The sequence below is a fragment of the Ricinus communis genome, chromosome 2 (assembly GCF_019578655.1).
Source record: "Ricinus communis isolate WT05 ecotype wild-type chromosome 2, ASM1957865v1, whole genome shotgun sequence".
NCBI classification, from domain to species: domain Eukaryota; kingdom Viridiplantae; phylum Streptophyta; class Magnoliopsida; order Malpighiales; family Euphorbiaceae; genus Ricinus; species Ricinus communis.
The window spans coordinates 3035347-3061667 of record NC_063257.1 but is presented as its reverse complement, the minus strand read 5'-3'; the positions used below and the strand labels follow the sequence as shown (position 1 = coordinate 3061667).

At 34.7% G+C, this 26321-nt stretch overlaps 4 protein-coding genes across 7 annotated transcripts; 1 reads left to right on the top strand and 3 right to left on the bottom strand.

Moving 5' to 3' along the window:
- Positions 1-2265: 2265 nt before the first annotated feature.
- On the bottom strand, positions 2266-8935 carry LOC8278895 (probable protein phosphatase 2C 12). Of its 4 annotated transcripts, none has more exons than XM_015721433.3 (10): positions 8646-8935; positions 8079-8354; positions 7824-7995; positions 5812-5965; positions 5666-5729; positions 5154-5261; positions 3912-4037; positions 3501-3736; positions 3129-3331; positions 2266-3036 (listed from the first exon to the last, which is right to left on the bottom strand). In XM_015721433.3, exons 2-10 carry the CDS (start codon positions 8274-8276, stop codon positions 3011-3013), a joined length of 1287 nt encoding a protein of 428 aa, XP_015576919.1. In that variant the 5' UTR covers positions 8277-8354; positions 8646-8935; the 3' UTR covers positions 2266-3010. The 4 variants fall into 4 exon arrangements, with proteins under 4 accessions (XP_015576919.1, XP_048227050.1, XP_002510242.2 ...); XM_048371093.1 differs by having other exon boundaries at positions 8730-8935; XM_002510196.4 differs by lacking the exon at positions 8646-8935 and adding an exon at positions 8502-8623.
- Positions 8936-12955: 4020 nt separating this feature from the next.
- LOC8278896 (putative dihydroflavonol 4-reductase) lies at positions 12956-14615 on the bottom strand. Its single transcript, XM_002510197.4, has 5 exons — positions 14206-14615; positions 13986-14114; positions 13741-13905; positions 13369-13674; positions 12956-13274 (listed from the first exon to the last, which is right to left on the bottom strand). The coding sequence occupies exons 1-5, from the start codon at positions 14467-14469 to the stop codon at positions 13134-13136; spliced, it is 1005 nt and encodes a 334-aa protein (XP_002510243.1). The 5' UTR covers positions 14470-14615; the 3' UTR covers positions 12956-13133.
- Positions 14616-14782: 167 nt separating this feature from the next.
- LOC8278897 lies at positions 14783-19145 on the bottom strand. The gene is made up of 7 exons (XM_048370826.1): positions 18415-19145; positions 17688-17745; positions 17264-17344; positions 17147-17182; positions 16723-16962; positions 16495-16636; positions 14783-15589 (listed from the first exon to the last, which is right to left on the bottom strand). The coding sequence occupies exons 1-7, from the start codon at positions 18585-18587 to the stop codon at positions 15096-15098; spliced, it is 1224 nt and encodes a 407-aa protein (XP_048226783.1). The 5' UTR covers positions 18588-19145; the 3' UTR covers positions 14783-15095.
- A 3095-nt stretch (positions 19146-22240) lies between these two features.
- Positions 22241-26165, top strand: LOC8278898. The gene is made up of 7 exons (XM_002510199.4): positions 22241-22684; positions 22785-22873; positions 23010-23148; positions 24673-24771; positions 24957-25079; positions 25265-25527; positions 25613-26165. Exons 1-7 carry the CDS (start codon positions 22543-22545, stop codon positions 25721-25723), a joined length of 966 nt encoding a protein of 321 aa, XP_002510245.1. The 5' UTR covers positions 22241-22542; the 3' UTR covers positions 25724-26165.
- Positions 26166-26321: the final 156 nt, after the last annotated feature.

Genomic DNA, 26321 nt, shown 5'->3' with positions numbered 1-26321 from the left:
TCCATTAATGCCTACTGTCGCAACTACTATCTATCTCCATAGTATGTGTTACTATCTTATCCCAGGCAATTATATTGGACACCTTTTTCTTTTTTCTTTTTTTGTTATTTTTTCGTTTATTCTGTAATGGGATTAATATAAATGCGAGCCGCAATGTGATCAGCAAGATTTCTTAAACTGATAAGTTTTTCTGTAGTTAAAGATCAAATAAAATTTATAGAAAAAATATTACAATGAAGAATTAATTCTATTTATAATTATAAAGATTTAGATGTCGGATATGGACTAGATTGCCAAAAAGCAACTCTGCACCATGTGCGCTGGTTAATTGAAAGTTGTATGAGCCTAATTATTCTCTTGTATTTTCTCTATTGAAATAATTTTAAGTGATTTTCGGAAAACTATATAAATAAATAAAAGAGTAAGTAGCAATGTTTTGTTGCTTTTTACAATTGTATATAAATGTGGGGCAAAAGTTTCTTCTGGAAATGTATAGTGATTCATTAAGGTATAAAACATGAGTAACCAAGTCAGGATTGGCACCATCCAACATGGAAGATTTCTGTCTTGCCTGTGTTTTTCAATTTTATTGTAGGACAAAAGAAATTATTATTAATATAATTACCATCAGTTCGCTTAAGATTTTATAGTTCGTTGTAAATACTGTGGAGAGAAATTTATAGTTTTAAGATTCTAACATGCTCTTATAAAGTTTGGCTTCTGTTACTTTACATAGGATTTACAAAATGATGTAATGAATATTTTTGTATGCAATTCCAAGTTCAGAACATATAAATATTTTCGAACAACCCCACCATGTCCAACTAGCATGACTTGGACCCTGTCAAGCTGCATCCCAATGCTAATGTGTATTTGTTGTCAATCGGTATCAGTGGAAGAAGAAGAAGAAGAAGAAGAAGAAGAAGATAGGGTGGAGTGTAGGAGTATAAAGGTAGACATGATCCTATGACTTACCTGAGCTGAAAGCAAGGAAATTGAGATAGGACTGGTGATGGTATAAAAATTCAACAGACAAAACCAAAGTTTCACAGTTAGGTAAGATGGTAGACCCACACACACGTGTACAACAAAAGTGGTCCAATTTTTTTATTAATTTTAATTCAATTTTTCCAGTAGGGGAATTTTGTTCGTATAGTTAAGGTCAACATCTCAATCATGAAGGCATTATTTTGAAGGACTGACTCATCTTCACCACTTAAAAGCCACTCGAAAATCAAATATTTATATTATATATGGTTTTTCTTAAAGATAAGAAGAGAAAGGAAATTGCAGAGGAAGAAAACATAACATAAAACAAAGATTTCGCACTCAACCTCCACAAGATCCTTTCCCTTTTCTGCTTTTGCCTCTGGCCACTCATCAATATCTTATTCTTTAATTCTTTCCTCACTGCACAAAATATATAGGAAGGACAGAAATAATAATAATAATAATAATAATAATAACAATAAAAAGGCAACAAGTGAACATGCTATCAGACAAAACAAATACCCTATCTCTCTCTCTCTCTCTCAAAAGCATGCACACACGTGAAAAGTTTTGTTGAATGTTATAAAGGACTTTCAATGATGCACAAAAGAGTTTGGACATTGGATATTTATCTTCTTTGCATAGGTTTCTTTCATTTTTTTGGGCGGTGTATTCGTGCCAGCCCATGTCCACAATCACTGCTTTTTCCGCACAATGGACCCACGAACGAGAATAGCAAGACAATAGGGGATGTTCGTGACAACAAGCTTTTTTGCTTGATAATTTTGCTTCAAAAATATCCAACACCTCCTCCTTCCCCCACTTGGTCAATGTTACCCCGGACTTGAAAGCATTAAAACAAGAAATTTTTCTTCCTACAGTAAAGAAGCGGAGGTTTTGTTGGGTTCCTGAGCTGAAAATTCATGGGACGCTTTCATCTCAAAAAGAAAGCAGATAGCAGATGAATCAAATAGAAACATACAGAGAGGTCACAATTAGTAAGCTGGGATTTCACGTGTAATTTGACTCCTCCAGAAAAGCTTCCACCCAATCAGTGTCCAGTGTCCACACCTTTTTTTTGCCTTTCCCTGAAACGCAGCACGTTGTCCAGCACAGCATGGTCCCAAACATGTGATGCCACAAACACCAGTCTAGGATCAGGCTAAGCTGACTTCAAACAAAAGGAATAATAACACTTCAATAACACCCAGATAAGCGGCATAAAAATGATCATATATATATATATATATATATATATATAGCCGGCCCCAACTATTTTTGACAACAAAAAAGCTAGTAGATTGTAATCTCGTTAGTTTCAGGACCTTTGTATTAAAACCAGTTTATACAAAGAATTCCGGATACAAATACCTGATTTAATGCCCCAACTGCTCAAGTGCCTTGACTCGAAAAAGCTACTGACATGGCACCAAAACGAAGGTGACACTGATTAACAAAGCCAATTGTTCTATTTCTAGAGCTCACAATTCTACTTGACAAAGTAAGATTCAATAATACTACATTAACAAATTCATACAGCAGGCTCATCACAAAAGTTTCTGCCTGATTTTAAATAACTCTGTATCGTACTAGTACTCAATAATCTCCCTATATAACAATATTACACATGAAGGCTGTTACAAGTTGTTAGCTCTATGAGTTCGAGAAGAATCGACTCAAATTGAAAAACAAATAACTTGTGACGGGTCACTATGCACTGTTGAGCTTATCAAAGTCTTCCACGAATCATTTAAGGTGGCAACCACAAGTTTTGTCACATCTCAAGTCAGAAACAAATCTTCAAACTCGCAGATGGGTCTAACTCTGAAATCTTCTGACTTGAAGCAAGGAAGCAAAGGGGAGAAATCCAAATGGACCCTTCCAACACAAATGGCTCAAACCCCAACCCCAATAAGAATTGAAGGGGGCCAATAACGTGAGAAAATTCCAACTTCTCATTTATGTTAAACTTCAAACAATAGTTAGTGCTTGAGGAACGCAAACGTGATAGGATAACTAGCTAGTCACTTTCACTACTATGTCTATCTGTAAGAACACAGCAAATACAATTTTAAGAATCTTAATCAATAATTTCTAAAGAAAATGCATAAAAAAAAAGAGTCAGAGAGCTTTTCCACCTCCTGATGGTATTTTCCCTTCCATGGCTTCTCTTTTCTCCTGGCAACTTGAGCAAAGGAAAGGGCCATCCCAGGGTCGCAACTTTCTTGAATTAGCTGCGCCAACATGTATTGAAATACCCTCTTCAGGTTTCATCTCTACTTGACAGACTGCACACATGAACAACTTAAACATGTTGCATAACGGGTACTTCGTATCTAACCTGCATTCACAAGAACATTCCTAGAGTCAAAACCTGAAACAAGAACTAAGCATAATTGGCAGGAAAAAACCATCCAGAATCAATCATGTAAGGCATGCGTTTGCCACAGTCCAATCTGACAATAAAACAATCAATTTTAGCAAATCCCAAATATTTTCACAATGCAAACCTTTCTGCAAGCATGGCTGATCCTTCTTCAAATAATTCCTCTACTACATCTGGCTCAGTATATTCTTTATCAACTTGAGAGGATGATTCAGAGGATTTTCTGCGAAACATAGACTTGAAAACTCCTTTTACCTGCTTCTTTGGTGCTGGCAAAGGAGCAGCTGGCTTTTCTGGTGGTGATATATCAATCACAATGCAGGTTGTGTCATCCCTAAGTCCCTTAAACTGCACCGCTTCCTGCCAAAGAAATAGAGAGAAAATCAAGACATAGGTAAGCATAAACATCAGCAAAGCCGTCATGCCAAATATAGCAGTGAACAATAGTATGCTGGATAATAATTGCTTCCTCATTATATTATACAATTATTCTTTACAAAAACATGCATTTTATACACTGCCATTAGTAGCATACTCTGACAATTTGTGCAGCTGCAGCTTCAGCTGGCATCCCACGACAACAGTCAAGAGCCATTTCCGCAGATAAAGCATCCCAGACACCGTCACTTGAGATGATAAGCCTGCCACCCGCTGTAGATAACTGTAAATTACAAGAATTCATGAGAATAAGAAGTATACATAGTATGGGTTCAGGTTGAATCAAAAGAATCTATGTGCAGACAGTATACAGTGATGCAATTTTCAGTTTTGTTGCTTAAGTTAAGGTTTGATTGCCAAATAAATCCTGCACTTTGCACTTGTTTTCAAATTTAGCACATAGGTTTCAATTTTTCAATTTTAGCACGTACTTTGATATTAATTTTAATTTTATCCTATGACAAAATTATTAATCAAAATTTATTGACGTGGCTATAGTTACGGCAAGAATAAAAAAAAGAGTTGAGTCAGCATTAAAGTTGTTGACTCATCCCATAACCAAAAATGAAATTGTTTAAGTAAAAATTAAGCAAGTAAATAGTTGATCTAACAAAGAATATTCTTTCTCAGATATTTTACTTATTTAACAATCTAACTGTTGCAGTAGTCAAAAACGTTTCAAGCCTTAGATTTCTAGAGTTTCAAACAGAAATGGTAAGAGAAAATGTCTCTGAAATGTCTAAGAATGAGTTAGCAACTTTAATGCTGAGTCCATTATATTCCTTCTATCACTGAAATTGTAGCCAAGTAAGCAACTCTTGGCTGATAATTTCACCAAAGGCAAAGTACATCACTAATATTGAAAAAAATGAAAACTACATACTAGATTTGAGAACAAGTATAAAGAATAGGATTTATTTGGAAATTAAGCTTTAAGTTAAAACGGCCAAGGTCTAGTGAAGAAGCTATGCTGATCCAAATATGAAACTATGTTGAGATAAAAGTCTGATAAATCCAAAACATACTATTTAAAACACTAAAATCAAGTGTGGCTTTTCACATGAACGAATTCAGTGGCATTAAGGACCACCAGTCAGTTTAAAACACCACCAATTTTCTGATCAATCTCCTTTCCTCCAAAAATGCTCAATAAAGTTAATTTAGAAAGAAAAGAAGTTAACAGGATAACCAGAGTTTAAAATTATTAGAGAGGATCTTAACTTGAATAGAACCATGTTGCATATAGTGCTCTAGCCCATAGTGGGATGCAAATTATGGAAAAGGACTACTGGCATGTATCAAATATAGTGCTCATGTGACAGAAGGAGAAAGAACAAACCTTTACTTGCTTCACATAAGGAACAGGGACAATATATTCACCTACATCCACATCTCCAATAGATCGTGAAAGACATAAGCCACCGGGCCAGCATCTCAAAGGGCCAATCTACAATAGAATTACTGCAGTAGTTAGACAACCTCCTTCAATCTATAAACTGACATATCGTATACAATTTTAAATGAATGCAACCAAGTTTCTTATCACAACTTTATTGCCATAGGGAGATTGATACCATTAGTTTTGAAATCTATTTTACAAAAGGTCAAATTCTTAGAATCATCCTAGAATGGACATATATTAACCTATTTGCAACTTATTGTTATCATATTTAAAAACATAAGGTGTTTGCATTAATATACTCTTCTGAACTTTAAAACTATTGCTGTTCACTGGATGTAGTCAGTTGCAACTTATTAGGAAAAGAAACTAAGCAAATAGAAAAGCAAAAGCCTGGATATACAGCTATTCGAGAATAACAAACACATAGTTGGAATGAGTAGAAAAGACACCTCTGCACCACCGCCAGTATTCAGTCGTCCCACTTCACCCCCACTAGCAGTAATACGCTCCCTCCTAATATAATGCAAAATTCAAGGGCTTAGTAAGAAGCGCAAGAGCTAAGTGAGTTATAGAACACATCATTCAACTGACTTACTCCTCTACATTGCATTCAAGCCTGTGATCTGCTGACAAGTAATAGACATCACCTTCAGCAGATTCAAGAATGCAGCGGGAATCCCCAACAGATGCGACAGTTATAACCCATCCTTCTATTATTACAAAGGTGACAGTTGTACCTGATGTTTGTGCTGAAAAGGCAAAAAATCATAGAATTATAAGCAACATGCATGAGAAACTCCTAAGACCAAGTAAAAGAATCTTTCACTGAATATACAAATTCAACCAATGAAAAATTATCCAAAAGGTGATGAAAGTAAAATATCCATAACACAGAGATGAAATGCTTGCACAAAATATGGGATTATCATAATGATGGTATTTCAAAAAGTGCTTAACAATTGGTCCATATAGTAAACTATTGAGCTAAATTAACTTAAAATAATGGATTAACTTCAGATTGAATTACTAGGTCCAGCAATCTATGACAAGAAATAAATAAATAATAAAAGAAGAGGAAGTGGAAAATATGCACAAACTCCAGAATAAAGTGATCAAATATAACTAGTATTGGTATCACAAAAAGGGATGAGTGTCTCATTGACAATACACCAAGTGTCAGAGAACTCATTACATTCTCCAGTTCATAGTTACTGAAGAATACTGCATTCATATTCTGATGAGAAATTAGCAAAAAGAATCAACGATGCAAGTTTCCACATATCATGCACTGAAAAGATAAATAGGTGAATATTTTCTTGTTTCCTCACAGACAGATTCCTTCTTTCGAATCAAAGTGGTTCAAATATGCTTCAAAATCTGGATATTTCTAGAATGCCGCATTTAGACAAAGGAGTTGAAAATTGAGGAATTTAGATTTCATTTTTGTCTAATAGATCAAAATAAATCAATAAATCGTCTGGAATGGAGAACGAAAGTCCATAATGCGACACCAATTAATTGGATTAAGACTTAGTTGAGTTAATATGAGTTCAGTTTAAAATAATTCAGTGGGTTGTGAAACATATAAAATTTTGAAATTCATCAACGGATATCAGATTCATGAATAGGGATAAAAACCTAACCAAAAACAAATTTAAAGCATCTACAAAGTTAGGTGTAACCTCAACTACACTTAAAACGATTTGGTAAAGATTTTCTTTTTATTCGTATTTTTACAAGTGTGACACTCTGTTTGGAAGAGTAGAAGAAACTCATCCCGCTTGCATACAATTTCTGTAGTGAAAATGTGTTTGGCATGTTAAAAGAAACACCCATAATTCAATTATGTAACCAATTAATGATCAAATCAATGTGCACCTTCATTGCCTAAAATGCCCTGCGTGCATTAACAAAAAGAGGGAACAGGGGAAGAAAGAAAGACTGAGTTGCTGTTATAGTCAAAAGAGAAGTGCATTTAGGTTCATGCCATTACGTAGTTTAACCACATGAAACTTATTTGCACATTCTATCAAAATTTCTAGAATTGGCTGTAAACCATTTTGAACTTTATGAAATTGAAATTACCAGAACTTTTAAGTTCCAACAAGACAATTATAGTTTTTCTCAAAAAAAAATGCAATTATAGAACTCTCAAGAATTCTTCCAATTCAATAATGCATTTGTGTAATTTGAAATAAAAATCTCTTCAAATTCTGGATCTTATTTTTTTATATTAAAATGCAATCTACGAGTCTTCACCAGGCAATTTACTGCTTATTTTTTACAAACCAGAAAAAGAAACAAGATGGAAAATTTTCAAAATAAGAACAAGGCAAAATCTCACGCACTCAGCAAAGATGTCATTTCCTAGAGCACAGACAATCATTGGTTGACAGGTATACCTTTTGCCGCTAGACAAATGGCAAGGCTAAAATAGATGTTGACAATATATATATATTAGCCAGAAAGAAGATTTTCCAGAATATCTGCTAGGCAACATCAAGTAATGAGAAGTTGTGAAATTTTTCTCCAAGGGCAGACAAATATTCATCAAATTGACCACGAGTTGCGCAAGAAAATACAAGATATTTGTAAGCGAGTGAATACCTCTCATTTGAAAATCTTTATCTGTTTTAACAAAGCCAGCAACCAAAGCCCTAGGCAATGCAGCCACCCATTCATCTCTATTAAGATCTGGAGGCATAGCAGCTATAACATTATTTAAGAGATTCTCCTTTGTATAAATTGCAGCCGCAGACCCGTTATGTCCATCAAATAACTGCAATCAAAACAGAGTAATTATCATTGATCAAACAAGTAATTCTTTAAGATAAAGAATAATTTAGAGAACCGAAATTTTACCCCAAAAACAGAATATGTGCTAACACCATCACCAAGAACCCTTTGGCATTCGGTCTTGAGCAATGTAAAGTCCTCTCCTTTTTTACTTTGACTTGCTTGTCCATGCAAAATTTCAGGCTTCTCTACTCTCTCATTTGCCAATTCTCTCTTTAGCAACACGGAAAGCGGCACCGTTTGGTGCTCCCTCGCGGCCATCATTGTTTCAGAATTCCCAAAATCACAAACACAGCAACACTACGCGTTTTATTCTTCAAAATTCCCAGATTACATACAATCCTGAAACGAAATGATCAAATATATGAGGCAAATTAAATTTTTAACAGACGAAGTCGAGGAGATCTTTAATAAAACAAAACGACAACGGTTCATACAATTAAATTCGCATCAGATTGATCAATAAAGCAAAAAAGGAAATAGAGAGACCCAGATCAATGTAGAAAGTATCCCATCCGTAAAATCCGAGTAATTACTCTAGTGAGACAAGTTTTGTTAAAATCGAGACCATTTTAAAAGAAAGAAAGAAAAGAAAAACAGATACAAACAGATAAAGAGAGAGAGAGAATTTACGGTGAAAGGAAAAACGGAGAATATATATGTGTATATATCTACATATATTCTTCTTTTAATAATGTTGGCAGCGATGGAGATTACACGCAAAGAAGATGAAGATGAAACGAGAAGAAGAAAGAATTGGTTGTTGTCGCTGCGATCGAGAAATGCAGATCCCAGCGTCCTGCCAAAATTCCATCGTTGAAACTAACACACAATCATCATCATCATCATCATCATCATCATCATAAACACAAGGAGAAAGAGAAAGTGCGTTTTCTTTAAAAATATACGCGAAAATTGAGCTGTTCTGTTCTCCCTTTTTTTTTTTTCATTTCGTTAATACTGACGTGGCAAATACGCACCGTTCTATCAATTCGGCGCGCAAGCAAGCTAAGCTGAGAGCCGTTTTATAATCGAAGCCACACTGCGTCTGTGGTCAACGAACGACGCTAATCTTTTTACCGATACACACACGCCAGTCTATCTATCACCATTGGATTAATCAATCGCACATCAATTTAAAAGTGGCCCTATAAGAGCAATTAATCTGAAAAGAACGGAGCCGATCTAATTTTTCTTTTTTATAATTGATTTTTTAAAATAAATGTCTCTAAAACTGGTGGTGCGCCGGCTGAGGGAAGTAACGCGTAAATGGAAGACCTAGTCATGCTATATCGACATAAAACCCTCACCGCACGGGAAACCATGCAGAAATTTGGATAAAAGAAATAATTTAATAAAAAGTTTTATGTCAAATCAGATAATATATCATAGCTGATTTTTTTTTATATTGATAGAATTAAAAGAAAATTGTCGTTCAGATTTGTAATCTCAATAAATTAAAGAAAAAGTTGCCTAAAAAGAGCTTAAGCCGATCATTACAATGATAATAGCTCGTAATTAGTTAAGAAGTAGTAAAAAAGAAAAGAAAGGGGACAAAGAATTGACGTTGTTGTTAATGTCACACGTATGAGGGGGTGGGTCCACTGTTATGAGCAACCGCTTTTTCCTCTGTCTTTACAACCTAATTCCTTGACTTCCACTTGGAGCACCCGAAATTCTCGGCGCCAGTTATCTCCATTAACCGTAGCGAACAAATATATAAATAAAATACATTCAGATGATGGCGATGGTGATTTGAAATACAGAGAACACAGTTTGTCTAAACTAATAGATGGTTAGCCCGTCAGAAAATGATAAGCGGAAGCATGAGATATTTAAGACAGGTAGAGTAACGCATGAGGACTTAGAGTTAAGGACTTCATATTAATGGAATCCAATCAATTGCACTTGCGCATCAAAGGTTTAATTTAATCGTTAATCTTTTGCATTAAGCTAGTTATCAGTGAGTTTATGTTATATATAGATAAGATTTCATGGGATATGGTCCGAGGTGATATCTTTGTTCATATATACATGAGCTCACATAAATTGCTTAATAGCTCACTAATAAATAACCGTGGCTTTTTCAGTCGAAGTTGGGTTTTGCTCTCCCCGGACAAAATCTGACCGTGTCAAAGTCTTTGCTTGGGTCTCCCCTTATTTTGTGGGTTGACAAGCTGCTCCAGAGCATGTTGTATTAATTTGGATTGGAAGAATGCAAGCTGGAGAAGGGGTCCAGCTTGCCAAGCAAAGTGTTGCTATCGACAGCTACAAACCCTTTCCTTACTCTCTTACACATCACCAGCTCACCAAGCAGCCTAGTGGAGACTCATTGCATTGCACCCCACATTACACGTAATAAAAATTATTTAAATATTATCAAATCATTTACATGGACTTTTGTTTCTGTATATAATTTGGCTGTGCCACTGCCATTCCCTTTTAATAAGGTGGATGCGATTGGATGAAAACTTTATGGCAATTATTTAACAATTATTATTCTTATTCTTAAGCTTGCAAATACACATGGGCATTACTAGTTTTGCCCCCCCCCCCCCCCCCCCCCCCCCCCCCCCCTCGCCTCTGGCTTCCAGGAATGTTCCATCGACTAATCTACACCTTTCTTTTTCTGTATTTGGTTTTAATACGCTTTTATGTGCAAAAGAAGATTAACTGATCATACTTATAATTAATCTCTTGAGCTGATACATCACTGCAGTGATTTTACTGTTGGATCAAAACTATAGACTTGTATAAGACTTGTGATATCAGATATATGAGATTTATGTATATTTTCGAAAAGGCATCATTAAAGTTATGAGATCAATCACCTTTTTGTTATTGTTGTTATTGTCGTGGTCTCAATTGGATGTGGAGCATGTGCCAGCTACGATGTCAATGGAGTGAAAGACAAGTTGGATGTGTTTATGGTTCATCTACAAGTAAATTCGTGCAGCGCAAACCTTTGACTAATTAAACCACAAAACTTAGATCATTCTCAATCTGCCGCTACTCTAACCAAAATCTTAATTATATATATAAAAAAAGATTTAACTTTTCTAATTGCAAATGCCTGAAACTAATGCAAAACTGGCATAGTAATTAAATTGACTTGAAATTAATTAGACCAATTCTTCTCACAATTCATTGGCTATGGTGGGATCATATCAAGAGCATGAAAACAACATCAAATTTAGTTGACTCCGAAACAAGTCGTCCATAACCAGCATGTCCTTCACGGTAAGTATATCAAGGACTCTCCACACCACAATAGACGTATCTAGGACAAATGTTTATGTCCACTCATCTAATGATAAGGAAAGCAAAGTAAAACGCCTATAAGGCTATTTGTCTTTCGAGTTAAGCAAATGTGGAGGAGGGGCCGGCGTCCCCAGGTTTTTGCTGGGTCTGCTAGTTGCCATCACATGGAACAATTCTTGATTGGAATAGGGTCGGGTCTCCTTAAGGAAATAAATCTCAAATGAAACGAGCAGAATTACCCTCTAATGAATTTTATTATTTCGTGTTTAATTGATAGCTAATCCATCTCGCATACCAAATCAATTTCTGAAATTTTAATTGCTACTCGGAATGGTTCTTTTACTTCAAAAAAAAGTAAATATAAATTAAATTATAGTCAAAAGTCTTTTTCTTCCAAGGTGATTAAGGTTTGAAGCTTATTATCCTAAAGACTTTGTGACAAATTCTATCATAAACGTCAATGAATATATTCACATTGTATTTTATAAAATATGAAAGTGAAAGTTAATATAGAATTTCACAATAAAATTTATGTAGAATTAGTTATAGCTAAATTAAATTTTAACAAAATAAATAGAATTTTCAAATGAATTCCATATTAGTTTGTTAATGTATGGAATAATTCTATTTTTGGTATCTAAACTTGTCAAAAAATGACAATCAAGTAATTGAACTTTTAAAACTAATAATTAAGTGTGGTAATCTGTAAAATAATAACAAAATTATATTCTTTTTACGCATTATAAATATTGATTAGAATTTTTATTATATTAAATGAGATGAAAAATAAAAGACATGTGGTAAAGATATATTGTAAAAATAATAAAATAATAAAGTTATTTATCATATATAAATATTTTTACCAAGTCATTCGAATTTCATAGCACAATAAATATTAGAATTTTATGAATTAGAGATTAAAAATTAGGACTACTAAATTGAAAATTAATAAAAACTAGAGAAATATAGTTATATAAGATAAAATTTACCCTAAAACAATATCACTAATGAATTCATTTTAATTTTTGAAATGTGTAACAATTTTTGCTCTCTTGTTAATATCTTTAAAAATTTAAAAGAAACCCGAAAGTCACAAGGTAAAAATACTATTTTGTTATTCTTTTACCGGTTGACACACTCAATTGTTAGTTTTATAAATCCAACCACTTAATTGTCATTTCTTGACAAATTCAAACACTAAAAATGTAATTATTCTTTAATGTATTCCATAGCACTAAAATATCTCTTTCAACTTTATTATTTCCATTTTATTTTCTTTCTCATATCTTTTTTTCAAATGAAATAAACTGCTCAATAGAATTCAACCAAATATAATATTATTTTCAAATAATTTATATAGTTAAGAGTACCCATTCTCCAAATTTCGTTTTGCAACTCGTAATTTACGATGAGTTATATCAAGATTCAATCTCTACATTCATATTTAATCGACCAATTTCTATTCTCTCTGTTGCTAACATTTTTATTGTTATATTTCTACTTTCTATTCTTCCTTGAAGAAATTTTTTGGTATATTTCCTGTCATGTATAGAGTAACAAATAATTTAGCTCATAATGGCACATACCTCGGAAACTAAAATGGCAGAATGAATTAAGACGTCCATGCTCTCTATACTCATTCTGGTAAACGACTTTCACGAAACTATACCAAGAGACGAAAGTAGATGAAATATCAAAGTCTGTATTTAAGAGTAGGATAAGTACGTAATGAACAACTAGAAAAAACGTGTTTAGAAAGCAGAAGTGATATACAATATCAAGAGATACTCCTACAACAACAGGTGAGCTAGTAGAGGTAATTGCTTCTAGAGAAGAAATCTATGAGAAAGCGGTTTCTAGTCAATACTTGATCTCCCCTAAGCTTTTCAACCAGGGTAGAACCTCCTTCAGTCCGTCCTGCAAGCTTCGAGGATGATAATCCAAATTCGCTTTCGCCTTCTCGCAAGAATATGCCCATTGACGTCTTAGAACATTCACTGTCTGCTCAAATAGAAGAAAATAAAAGAGATAACGCCTTTCTGACAGTATAATTAGCAATCAAATAATGGATGTTGAAAGGGAGGGGCATATATACCGGTGGACTGACGAGAGGAAGCTTTCCCGTAAGGTAGAATAACAGAACCAACACCCATCCATACGCCTCAGTTACCCATAAAGGAATACTAAAACTGGGCTTTTTAGTGCTGGTGATGATAGCAGCTACATCAAAAACATACATGAAAGATGCATTTTCACCTGTAAGTAAATACCTTTCACCTAATCGACTTTTGGCCATTGCTGCAATGTGCCCTTGCACCACATCATCGACATGGCTAAAGGAAAATTTGTCATTGCCATACCCCATGTATCCTGGTAAACGCCCTTGAAATCGTTCGATCAGCTGCAACCACAATTCATTGAACATTAGATAGAAAACCTACTCAGGCTAACAAGCAACCAATCTTACCAATTGAGCCACGACATTGCCGGTAGTAAGCTTGCCTGGACCATAGATCACACCTGGATAAACCATCACAATTGGGACGCCGTCCGCTGCAGCTTGTAATGCAATTTTATCAGCGGTTGCCTTGGATCTCTCGTACTCCGTACAGAATACTTTCTCAGGATGCACCTGTAAGTAATGTCGCAGTTTAGAATTTTTTTGGGGGAAAAAAAAGGAAAAACAAAACCGAATTATATCATGTTTAATACTTGGCTCTCATCGGCAACGAATCCATCAGTTGGTCCAAGAGCGAAAAACGACGACGTGTAGATAATCTTCTCGATTGTCTTAGTTTCTCTAGCTGCCTCCAACACATTCTTCAATCCCCCTACATTGACCTGAACAAAATTACACACAACAGAGATATTTTAAATTAATATATAAAAATTCAGTGCTTTTGATTGAATTGTAAATCGAATTTATACTTACTGAGAAGAATTTAGAAGGATCTGGTAGCCAGGGCTCGACGAGGGCAGCAGTGTGAAAGATGACGTGGCAGCCAGAGAAGGCAGCGAGGAGGGACCGGTAGTCGGTAATATCGCCGTAGGCAAGCTCTAAGGAATCCGCTGTGGGAAGGGCAGAGAGGTCGCTAGTTCGACGGACCAAGGCGCGGATGGAGTGACCTTCTTCTATAAGAGCGTGGCACAGTCTTCCACCTAAGTAACCGGAAGCGCCGGTGACCACTACTTTCATAGTCGCCAACAGCCAGGTTTCCGCTAAATTTGTGAAGCAGAGATGATGATGATCTACTGTTTCTAAAAGTCCTCTTTCAAGTCCCTGAGGAGAATTTTGATAGTAAGGCAATAAATAATTCAATTTGATTTAGTGTAATCATTTTGAATAAGAATTAGGAGTTACGAGTCACTTGGATATCGTGTTGACAATTCTCTGAATGAAAAACTTTATAAAGTTGGAATAGCAAAAAGTTAATCGACATTTCTAATTGCTGGTTGCAATGAATTTTTAATTTTTCTTCTTTTTGAAGAATAGTAAATCGAAAACTCAATTGCAAGAATTTTTCAGAAATGAACTACAAAAACTTTGCCACTAAAGTCACTGTACATTTCGTTAGAATAGACACCGCCAGATCAAGTAATGGCAGCAATAGCCTTATTGGTTATGAAGAAACATCAAATTATTGCAATTTCACATCTCAAGTTTCTTTGTTCATTCTCCTAGGGAATTCTTGTCAGTTTTCGACAAAGCGTTGCCTTCTTTGCTCTGAGATCCACCGGAATAATTCTTCAGACCACCAAATACAAATACAGCGTATTCACATGCTTATCATCAGCCTTTCATATGTCAGTGGCGGGCAGATTTTACAATCTTGAACGACGTATACATTTGATGGGGTTAAATGGAGCATGTCTCCGCATGGATGTATATGGTTGTCTACTCAAGGATGTCGACGACCTTATATCCCAATCTTCAACATTCTTTGGAACGCAGACATCAAAAAGGATTTGACCAAGTACTCCGTGAGCATTAATTTTTGGAGGGCTAGGCAAATGAATCAAGCCTTCCTTCTGTTCGTCTTGCAAGGAACCCCCATCTCTACCCTCATAATACCCCACTGAGCTTGGCATGTAGAAATGGTCACTTGGTTGGATAGTAACCCCACGGAAGCTCTGGCTTGGACTCGCAGCTGCTTTCCTAAGGTCAGACATTGGTTCCGAGATCTCATCATGTCCCCCCTCTACACTCATTCCTTCTCCTTCAAGTCGTCGTATTCTTTGTGAGTAAACTGTTGATGCCTTACCAAGAAGCTCAGTCACAGCAGCCTTGTAGTCAACTGGATATTGCCGAAAATGACCTAAAACAACAATTAACCAAATGGAGGGAGTATGAATGTCAATATGAAGGATCAAGAAGCACTCATTTACAATTTTAAAAATGGAAATTAAAATTTAACTCATTCAATTGCACTTCTGCTTCATAATTCTGTTCCTTCCAAGGACAAAGAGACATCCGGCATAGTTATCTTGAATAAATTGATCATTTACAATCCCTGGCAACATTCTTTCCTATAAGAAACAAAGTTATTTCACAGCCTCTACCACAATATACAAAAGCACAAATGCTTGACATAAATGATTTTCTTGAATCATCAGTAACGGACAGGTAACAGCAGAAAGCATGAAATCAATTAGGTTTCTCATAACTGTCATTGAAAGCCGAACTGAGATACTTTCTGCAACGATATGACAAAAATGGAAAAAATTTCTTCCAGCCATTGCATTTATCAATGATTTAGCATTGTAATGACACTGCAATTTTGTATGACCAAAATCACTCACTTTAATTTCGTTTCAATAAGGTCACTGTTTGTAGATTTTGGTAGTGTCCCAAACAAAATTTCAACTTAATGACCAAGCAAAATTTTTGTATTGCAATTCTATCATTAAAAACATGCCAGGGTTCTTCCTATTCGTAGGCTTTTTAGGGCACGCAGAAAGGGCTCACAAAGCTATGGAAGCTTTGAGAATCTATTGGTACAGGACTTTCTTATTTGATCAGCACATCAAAACTGGCCTAACATCCACATAGGATTCTGATAACAGTGACCTCGCAGGAAAGAAATCAAGTTCTAATGATTTTACTGCAAGGCTGCCACATATGGAAGTTCATGCTATCAATGATAAGTTTAGTGAAAGATAAATATAAAGTCAGACAAAAATGCATTCATGAGACCTAAGAAAGGATAGGTTGGAAACAGACCTACATGAGGAGAGCCATTCATAGTCACAAGCTTTACATCACTCCCAAGTTCCCGAAGTCTTTGAGCAAAATTAAAAATAACTTGATATGAAGCAAGTTCATCATTTTCTGAACACAAAATGAGATATGGGGCTCCCAAGCTCTGCAATAGATTGAAAATATGTAAAAGTAAGGAAAAAAGAAAGAGGTAAAAATACATTGAATGGCAATAAACCATCATATACTCACAACAGAAGAATACAGAGTCTGCCAATACTCAGCACGCTGTGATTCAAACCTATTGAGGAAGAGAGCATCTAGACCATTACTGATGCCATTTGCCATCCATGATAGTATTCTTGGTGGATGAGACATTTTAAGAACAGATGGATGAACAGCAAATCGTCTCCCTAGATCACTTGTAAAATCCACTGGACTAGAATCAAAGATATGACCCGCAATACAGTCTCTAACCAATCGACAGTCATCCTGTGTGCAGGGGAAAAAGAGAGTATTTTAAGTGCTTAAAATTACTATTATTATTTTTTTAAATATCAACTTAACAGGCATTATAATCACAGAAATCATTACAGCTAGACATGGCACATTTCAAGTGATTAAAAGAAAAGGAAATAAAATAAAAACTCTGGCTATTTCATTGCAAAAGACTTACCAAATTCAATTGTAATTCACATTTCCCATCGACAATCTGCAAGGGGAAAATAAATTCACTATGATACCAATAGAAATTCCACAGTTGAAATCTCCACAGTAATATGAGGTAGCCTACCTGAATAACCTTGTACATGCAGGCTTTTGGACCTCCAGAAAAAGATGCAAAGACTAGAGGGCATGGCCTCATCTTTAGCTCCTGAACAATAGAAAATGAAGCAAGCAAAATATAAGATAACTAAGTTCCGAGCTTTAAGAAATACCATGTGGAAGGAGCAACAAGAGTTTAGATAATATAGTGTGCCGTATAAAATCCAGAGTGAAATTTTTGGCGAGAAAAAAGTAATGGACCACAGGATAGTAGTCCCCAGCTCATAGCCATATAACATTCATTTCAGATATAAAAGTTGATTAATTAGGCTATGGCATGTGCCACATAAGGAGTGTGGAAATATTTATCAAGGGAAACGGCAATGAACACGTAATGGAACTGCAACAGATCATAGCCACAGAAACATTTAACCATGTATAACGGAACTAACCTCAATAATTTCATTGAGGATATCAAGTGCTAAAGTTTCAGCCTTCTCGGAAAAAAACCTGTGCAGATTACAGACATTATACTCCAAGGTCAAGATTAAAGAGTGACTGCAGGTATGTACAATAAAAGAGAGCTACTGTAAACACTCCAGTAACATTATACTCCACAACGTTTGTCTAATTAAAAACTGCAAATTTGCCAATGAATAATGGAAAAACTAAACTCACAAATGTAGAAACCATCATGTATGCAATGATTTTACTGATTGAGATGTGGAGCATTCCTAATAACTTAAACATGAGGGAAGTTTAATAACTTAAACATGAGGGAAAATTCAATAACTTAAAACGAGTTCATCTCCAACAAGCAGTAATCTTGATCAACAGATCCAAAATATAGTGTTTTGACTTGAAACTATTGCACATTGAAGAAGCATCAGGGCCAAAATTGAAGAAAAAGATGGCGTTGACCTCTCAAATCTCCAAATAAAAACATCTACCTAAGCTAATACCTATACTTAGCACACTAATCTATCACTAAGATTCCACAGAGCTCCAATTCATCCATCCTCAAAATAAGTAATCAAGCAAAAGAAAATCCAAACACCTCCACTTTTTATACACCAATAATCAATCTTGCAAACTAAGCCAAATCTATAACCGAAAAACTTCAGAGAATCAGCCAAAAAGAGAAAAATAATCAGAGAATTGAACAGAAAGAAGGCTTACATGTTGAGAAATTGGGAGTGACAAACAAGGGAATTCCAACCCAACGAAGAGTAGAGCTCTACATAGGGCTTAACATGTCTTTCTTGACTAGACATCCACGCAAATACCACTACTATCCCTTCCCTTTTCCTTTCTTTTCTTCCCCAATAACATCTTCCTCCAAAACCCCACATTTTTATTTTGTTTCTTTTCAATTCCAAAAACAGACAGCTGCCAAATTCACTGCAAACTCAATTTGATGAATTATCCACTTCTAGGGTAGAAGAATTTATAAGGAATCGGAATTTGGAAGCCTATTTATTTAACAGATTTCAGAGATGTAATCATATGGTTCTGCTTTTTGTCTCTCCACTGATTTTTTTCTTTTTAATTTTCTATTCTAACTTTTTATGTTGGAGCAGAGATTGGAATGCAAATACTTTAGGGCTTTCGATTATCTGCAATTATCTCTAATGTTTTTTCTCTGCAGTTGCCAGACTGGCTAGTTCGTGTTTCTCCACGTGGGTCATCACCATTGGTAATCTTATAAACTTACCGATTATTATGTGGTGTCAGTTTATGGTTGGTTGAGACATGTTTGGTTTCTCCTGTGACCGAACACTCCTGAACCGTTCGAACCGCACACGCAATGTGAAGCGGCTGGGCGTCCGATAATTCTCCAGTGTGCATTTCTTTTTCAAAGAATTTTTGAAGCTTCAAGTATTGTGATGGTAGAGGAAGATTATTATTTGGTAAACGCTGTCGTAATGTAGAAGAAATAAGGGAGCTGTGGAGTGTAAATGTCCAGGAAGTGGGGTTTTGGGAATGGGGTGTTTGCCTATTAGTTGACGTTTCGAAAGCATATCTTAATTGTCATTTAGTTGGGCATATGGTAAGCACGAACCCCTCCCCGGACCACTCAGCCGATAAATGGAAAAAGAAAAATGTAATAACGTTTGTTCATAAATACTTATTCTATAATTTCTAGTAATGTCTAATTCAAGCTCAATTTAACTAAAATGCAAAAGTCGATTCTCATAAAGTAATGAAGAGCTAAAATTCAGTTGGATAAATTATTCTAGTAGCTCATAAATTTAATTTCCAGTAGTTTATTAGTTAATCAGCTTCCATAAAAGTAATACAATTTTTAAAAAAAAAAAATTAAATTTTGAAAAAATGCGTTGCTATTTATAATAATTTTGCTGATATGTTTTAAATTAAATCAATATATATATATATCAAAAAGTAAAAAACTTAAAAGAAAAAATAATTGAAAAATTATGGTAATTGAATTAGAATATTATGAATCCAAATCTAGTTAGATTGGTAAAGATTTTTGCTTTTGGCGGTAGAAATCTCGAGTTAGAAATAATTTTGTACTTTTTGTAGAGTTAAATATCCATAGGATAAAAAATTAAAAAAAAAAATTAATTATCTCTAACACTGACAAATGGTAGGTTAGACTAATTATCCTTGTTCATAAACTGATAAAAGAGAAGTAGGCCTAGAATAGAAACAAAACACGAGGTAATGAAACCAAGATAAAGATAGAGAGGAACTAGACACCTAAGGGTAATGCAATTGCAACCTGATCACGTAAGGAAACACATGAGACTTCCGTAGAAAGTTTTACTCCGTTTTGCTTTTCAATGGACAACTTTAAACTAGCCATTACTTGACGATGCAACAAACTTTCTAGAAATTTCAATTTCAACCGTTATATGTTGTGACGCAGCCTCTGGGTTAGTTGTGGCCGCATTTTTATTGTAGGGTTTTCCTCTTTTTCACTTTAATTTCCGTATTCAGCTTTTCTTATTTCTAATTAAAAATACAATCCTGTATTTATAAAATAATGTCAGAGATTTGAAGTTGGATTGTTCGGACTATCAGATGAGGGCAACGTTATTAATTTAATGCCCAAAATGCCAGTCTTACGCTATTATATAAGAATTTTGATGGACTCCCAAATAAATGAAATTATAAAACATGGTTTGTTACATAAAAGTAGCAGAAACAACTGGTTCATATAAACGGCATGAATATAATATGTAGCTATTTTAATTTTTGGGGAGAGATAAGATAAGGCATGAAGACTGATTGGTAGGAGAAATTTCAATTTGGACGGTTGTATGTGACGTCGTGCCTACGGATTCGAGCCATGTTTGACTCTAGGGATTTCAGGCCAAAGATTTTGTAAATTCTGCTAATAAACATTTTATAAGAAGCGTAATTTGGGAATTTCGTGGAAAATGGAGCTCTAAATGAAAACAGTCTGATAATAAGACCCACTCCTGCTTTGCTTGCAAAGAGAACAAAGCGATAAGGCTAACGATGGTTGTTACATAGGAGTAGGAATCGTAATAGGGTAAATTGGGGCAGGTTTCGCTTTCCCATTCCCACCGGTTTAAATTGGAGCACGTATTGGGTCGCATTTAAATAATATTTAACATATCTTTAATTAATATAATTGAAGAAATAAAGTATAAATTTAAATAATTCTTTAATATTTTTTTAACAAATATATTCATTTATTTATATTTATAAGTATATAAATATTTTAGATAGCGAATTGATTTAAAATTATTCCTATCTTATCACTAATAGCGGAATGTATATTTTTTACTACATTTAAATCAGATTACGAGTTTATCAGCGGCTATGAAAACAATCACTAATATCTACTATTACAGTCTATTCTTTGCATACTGCAGCATCATTGATGAATACATCCGAAAAAAATATTCTAAAGTGTAGCTATGACTAATATTTGTATAATTTTTCTAAATTAATAGTTTTTTATTTTTATTTCGTGTATAGTTTTTTTAGAGAAAAAAAAAGTTAGTGTATTGTTGGTTCTAATTACCAATTTGTGTTTAGTTGCATCACATACTAATATATGATTGATATTACTTTTATTTTATTAAATATTAAACGAAGATTTCTTTTATTCTGCAATAGTCTCCCAAGTACAAGTGCTCAATAGGGTTTTTTCAATTAGTATATGTTTTTGAAACTTAAAATATAACAATTCAAATTTTAAATACCCGTTTTATATTTTATTATTCAATATTTATTTGAGATGAATTTATTTTTAAAAGATAAGAAAATGGTGGTGGGGTTGTGCATTATACAAATCCATATGATTTTACACTCGTATGTACAATAAATAGATTATATTCCATTTAATCTCAACCTCATGATAAAAGAGTCCTATTGTTACCAGACAATTTCCCTAACTATTAATAAAAATAGGGAAACATTATCAAAATAAAACTAATCGTCTAAATCACACTTGTTAGCAACCTAATTATTTCATTGTCATTCATGTGTACAAAAAAGCAAAACATCAGTGGTATGATATAAACATATTTATTTAAAGAGTACAATTATGTAACACCTCATCTGTAATCATTTTAAACCCTTTCTAACAAATACATAAAAAAAAAAAAAAAAAAAGATTTTAATAACAATTTTTTACCATTTCACCCCCTGTTTTTTTCTTTTAATCTTTTAACTGCTCTGCCATTAAACAGAAACCCGATTTTCTTTCTCAATTTGTGACTCCGCTAAAATCTATAAACGCAGCGTTAGTTTGCCGCACTTGCCCAGGCTAACCCCCTCAGGCGCACGTTAGAATGAACTCTTTAACTAAATAAGACAACATATAAATCACGCCCTTTAACCACAACAACGAAACCTGCCGAAATCACTAATCACACGTTTCGAAAAGAGCTCATATGATAATCCAAACTAACCACACCTAATTCACTACAGCTAAAAACCAAAAGGCGTAAAATAGCACGGACCGAATTTTAAGAACAATATATTTATAATGATTCAGTTCACATTAGCAACAGAAAATAGTGATAGTTATGTCATATATAATTAATTAAACCACATTAACCCAAGAACAAAAAAAAAAAAAGGCAGGAAAGACACTTTACTGTTCGTTTCACATGATTACAATTACAAAAGGTTTCGATGAAAAAAAAACTGAAGAACAACAACGCAACCTGTACCATTTCTTCATTCCCGGGATCTAGGTTTTTTATCTGCTAAAGTAAAGGAAGTTTTTGTTTTTAATTGAATTTATTAGTTTGGATTCAATTGAGAGAAAAGGAGAAATGGAGGGATGAGGTGGAGTTGGAGATGGCGAGAGGGGTAAAATGGGGATGCTCGTACAAAAGAACAACTCTAATGGTTTGTTCTATTAACATTGTCGTTGCTCTTTACGTTCTTCGCTCTCTTTATGCCTCACTCTACATATACTCTAATCATGAGTTTAATAACGGTAACACTCCTACCCGACTCTCTAATTTTAAGTTAATTTAATTTAGTCGTTTCGAATTTGATTTTGGGAAATGTTATTTTGTTTTTGATTGTTGTTTCAGTTGCAAAGTACACACTAGATCAGATTAGTAAGATGGAGGAATCAATTCGGATTCGAAAAACTAAAGAACCTCTACAGCTTGTTCAATTGGTAATGATATATATATATATATATATATATATATATATATATATATATATATTTATCCGCGTCTTATTTTGTGTTCGAGCTATTAGTTTTTTATTTTTTTTATTTTTTTAACAATTAGGCTTTTGTTTTATTAAAGGTAAAGGAGCTAAAGGAGGAGCTCAAGAGAGATGAGAAGGTAGTTGAATTGCCAGTGGATGTTAAACAGAGAATAACTGATGAACTTTTGCTGCGGTTGAGGAGTTTAGATGCTAATGCGAATATTAAGGAGCAGCGAGGTTGGTTGATTCATTTTCTATTCATCTGTGTTTTTGATCTTGTTGTTTCATGTGTTACTTAATTTGCAATGTAAAGCAATTTATTAAACGATTATGTTTAGCTGACTGTAATAATTGAGCATGGGAAATCATAGGACTCAATAGAACTAAGCTTTGGTAGAGCCTCAGTTGCCAGGTGATATAGCTTTACCATTATAATGTCAAATTCAATATAATTATTTTCCAGCAGGCAACATGTTCATTTCCGTTGCATGTTTTTTCATCTAGCACTTAAAACATTGGGGCGAGAAGCCAACAGTTGAGTTCATATTAGATATCAAATTAGCATGCTTGTTTTCACAATAGGTTTATTAGTATTTCTGCTACTGATTTCCATGAAAATGACATGTTATTGTACTATTTCACTACCATATCTAGTTGTAAGTCTGCATGTTCTTATGAAAAGATTATGACGAGGAGCATATATCGTTAATTTGAGGCCTTTCACCACTTTACCTAACCAATTTCTTATTTATCATGCTAGAAAAAGATTGTCGCGTTGTTAGAATATGCAAAATCTTATACATAGTACATCTATTCAACTTAACTAACCTCAAACCTCAGCTAGTTGGCTGTATAATAAGTGCATGGTAATAACATTGTTGATTGTGTTCTTTTTATGATCTTTTGCAGAAACCTAGATTTCAATGACCTTCCCTTTTCCTAATAGATGCTTAAGTTGGCAGTACCTGTTGGTCTCTGAATTATTCTCTGCTCTGAGTTAGAAATTAGTAGCAGGCTGCATTTTTATCCCTATGTTGCCATTTGCGTGCATGTAAAAACCAGTTGGTCATTTTTGGAACTCCTTAACAGCCCTTATCCTCCCTCTCTCTCTGTCTCCATTTTTAAGTGTGCGTGGATTCTGATAGGCCTTGTTTAATTAAATTCATGTAAAATCATGTCTTTTATGGCAGGATTTCATTTCTTCAAAATGCCTTGTAGGTGTCTTTTTTATTTAAGCTGAAAGAGTTGAATTCTAGCAACCATAATTTTTCCAAACGCGAGAATTGACTAAATAGAATTTATTGGAATTGAAAGCTTGCATTTTCAAACATCCCAAACATTGGTAAAATTTCTACAATGTGATCAAATGGTACTGCAAATATGCTAATGCAATCCTATGAACATCTCAAGTGATGGACCGATGCTTCATGGAGTCTAAGGGCATGACCGGGATGATTATGTACTAATAATGTCACCGGTCTATTTGGTTCCTGTAGCTTCTAATTATCATTAACTAACTGCAGAACTACTGCCATCAAGAAGTGCTTATTTACATGTCTGCTATAGTATCCCCAGAAGCACTGTGAATCACTAGGAATTCATATTTTCTCTATTCAGCTTTAGATTATGTACCAGGTTAAAGCTATCTATTTCAGGAGTGTAGTGTCATTGTTTTCTCCACGCTTTTGGATAATGTTAGGTGTTGGCATAATGTTAGCATTTTCTTTATCTTATTCTTTTGGTTCTTGTTTCTAATAACAGAAGCTGTTGAAAGTTGGCGCAAAGAAAAACTGCAAGAAGTCAAACAATTAACCTACGGAGCCGGGGGACTGAATTCAACTATTCTTCAAGATGAAGCTGGTATAAAACCTTTTTCTTTTTCTTTCAAAGCCTGTGGTTTTGTGGCACTTTAGTTTGTTTGTTCTCTATACGAAACCTTAAACAGATTACTTTTGATCCCTAATCCTTATGGTGAGCATTTGGATGTTTGGATATTTGTTTCGTAAAATTTTTGGTCCTCACTAATGTGAATGACTATTATGTAGCAATGCTAGTAAGAGCCTTGGAGTCTGACTGGGCTGTGCTGTCAGAGAACATGGGCCTATGGATACCTACTGAAATCATTAACGAGGAGCATGATGATAAGCCTGAGGGTGAAGAAGAGACTGGTAAATATTCTACCTTTTTGTTGGTTAATGTCTCGTTTGTATAGTCTGTGTGCCTCTTATGCCTAAGTTAGGAGCAAGTTTAGAGGATCTTGCACTTTTAACTTTCTCTGCACGTCTATGGCCTGATCACCACTTCCATTTATTTGCGAAATACAAAATAATCAATTGCATGTACTACTTTGCAGAGGAAGAAATTCTACCTGGCAGGCCAGTTCCACCTGAATGCCATGCTGAGCTTCATACTGATTATGATGGTGCTGCTGTCAGATGGGGGCTTACCCACCATAAAGAAAGTGCAGCTGACTGTTGTCAAGCTTGCTTAGACCAGGCAAAACATGCAAAGCCAGGTGAAAAGAAATGCAATATATGGGTCTTTTGCCCATCTGAGACAGGATGCTATTCACCAGATATCTATCAACATAAAAACCAGGAATGCTGGCTAAAATATGTGAGAAATGACTCTCTCCAAGTAACCTAATTGTCATTTAAATTTAAACCAAACCTACATTGATTTTTAATTTTTCGAAGTGCAGGCTGAAACACCAAGATTGAATTTCAAGGACAAGTATTCTGAATCATATAGAAACTCCCACCCAAATGCACCACTGGTTGTTCCCTGGGTCTCTGGGGTTGTTAGCGCATGATTGGATTTTACCAACCCAAATGATGGTTAATGTTGAAGTAACTTGAGCTGCAAGGTCCACCATCTGGAGGTTTTACAAAGATGTGAAGCTGGCTGTACTGATATCTCTGATTAGGCATTGCTTACATCTGGATATGGCGGATTTTGAAATCCATTCGCCATTTCTTTTCCTTTTCTCATTAGGGTTCTGGGGAAAGAGAATAGTTGAGGATTTTTCAGAAGCATTTTTGTAACAATTGGTGTGGCAGTCTTGGCACTGGTGATCCTAGAGTTGGGAAAAACCCGGTGCCTTGGCAAGGTCATCACTTTTACAGTTAACATGAAGGACTTTCATTACGTATTAGCATGAGAAGATCTATTGGTCATGCGAGGGATGAGATAATTGATTTCTTGTAATGAATTGAAAATTTATGAACAATTAAGAACTGCACGTTGCAAATTCATTCTCTCCCATTGCAATTAATCCTCTTCCTCCCTCTCTCTTGAGAATTGGAGGGTAAATTGCCTCAAATGACAAGTTTTGGTTGTGATAGTGAAGTTGTCTCTATAATGCAGTGAGGTCAGTTTAAATTTGAATTTTTCAGTTTGAAAATTTCAGT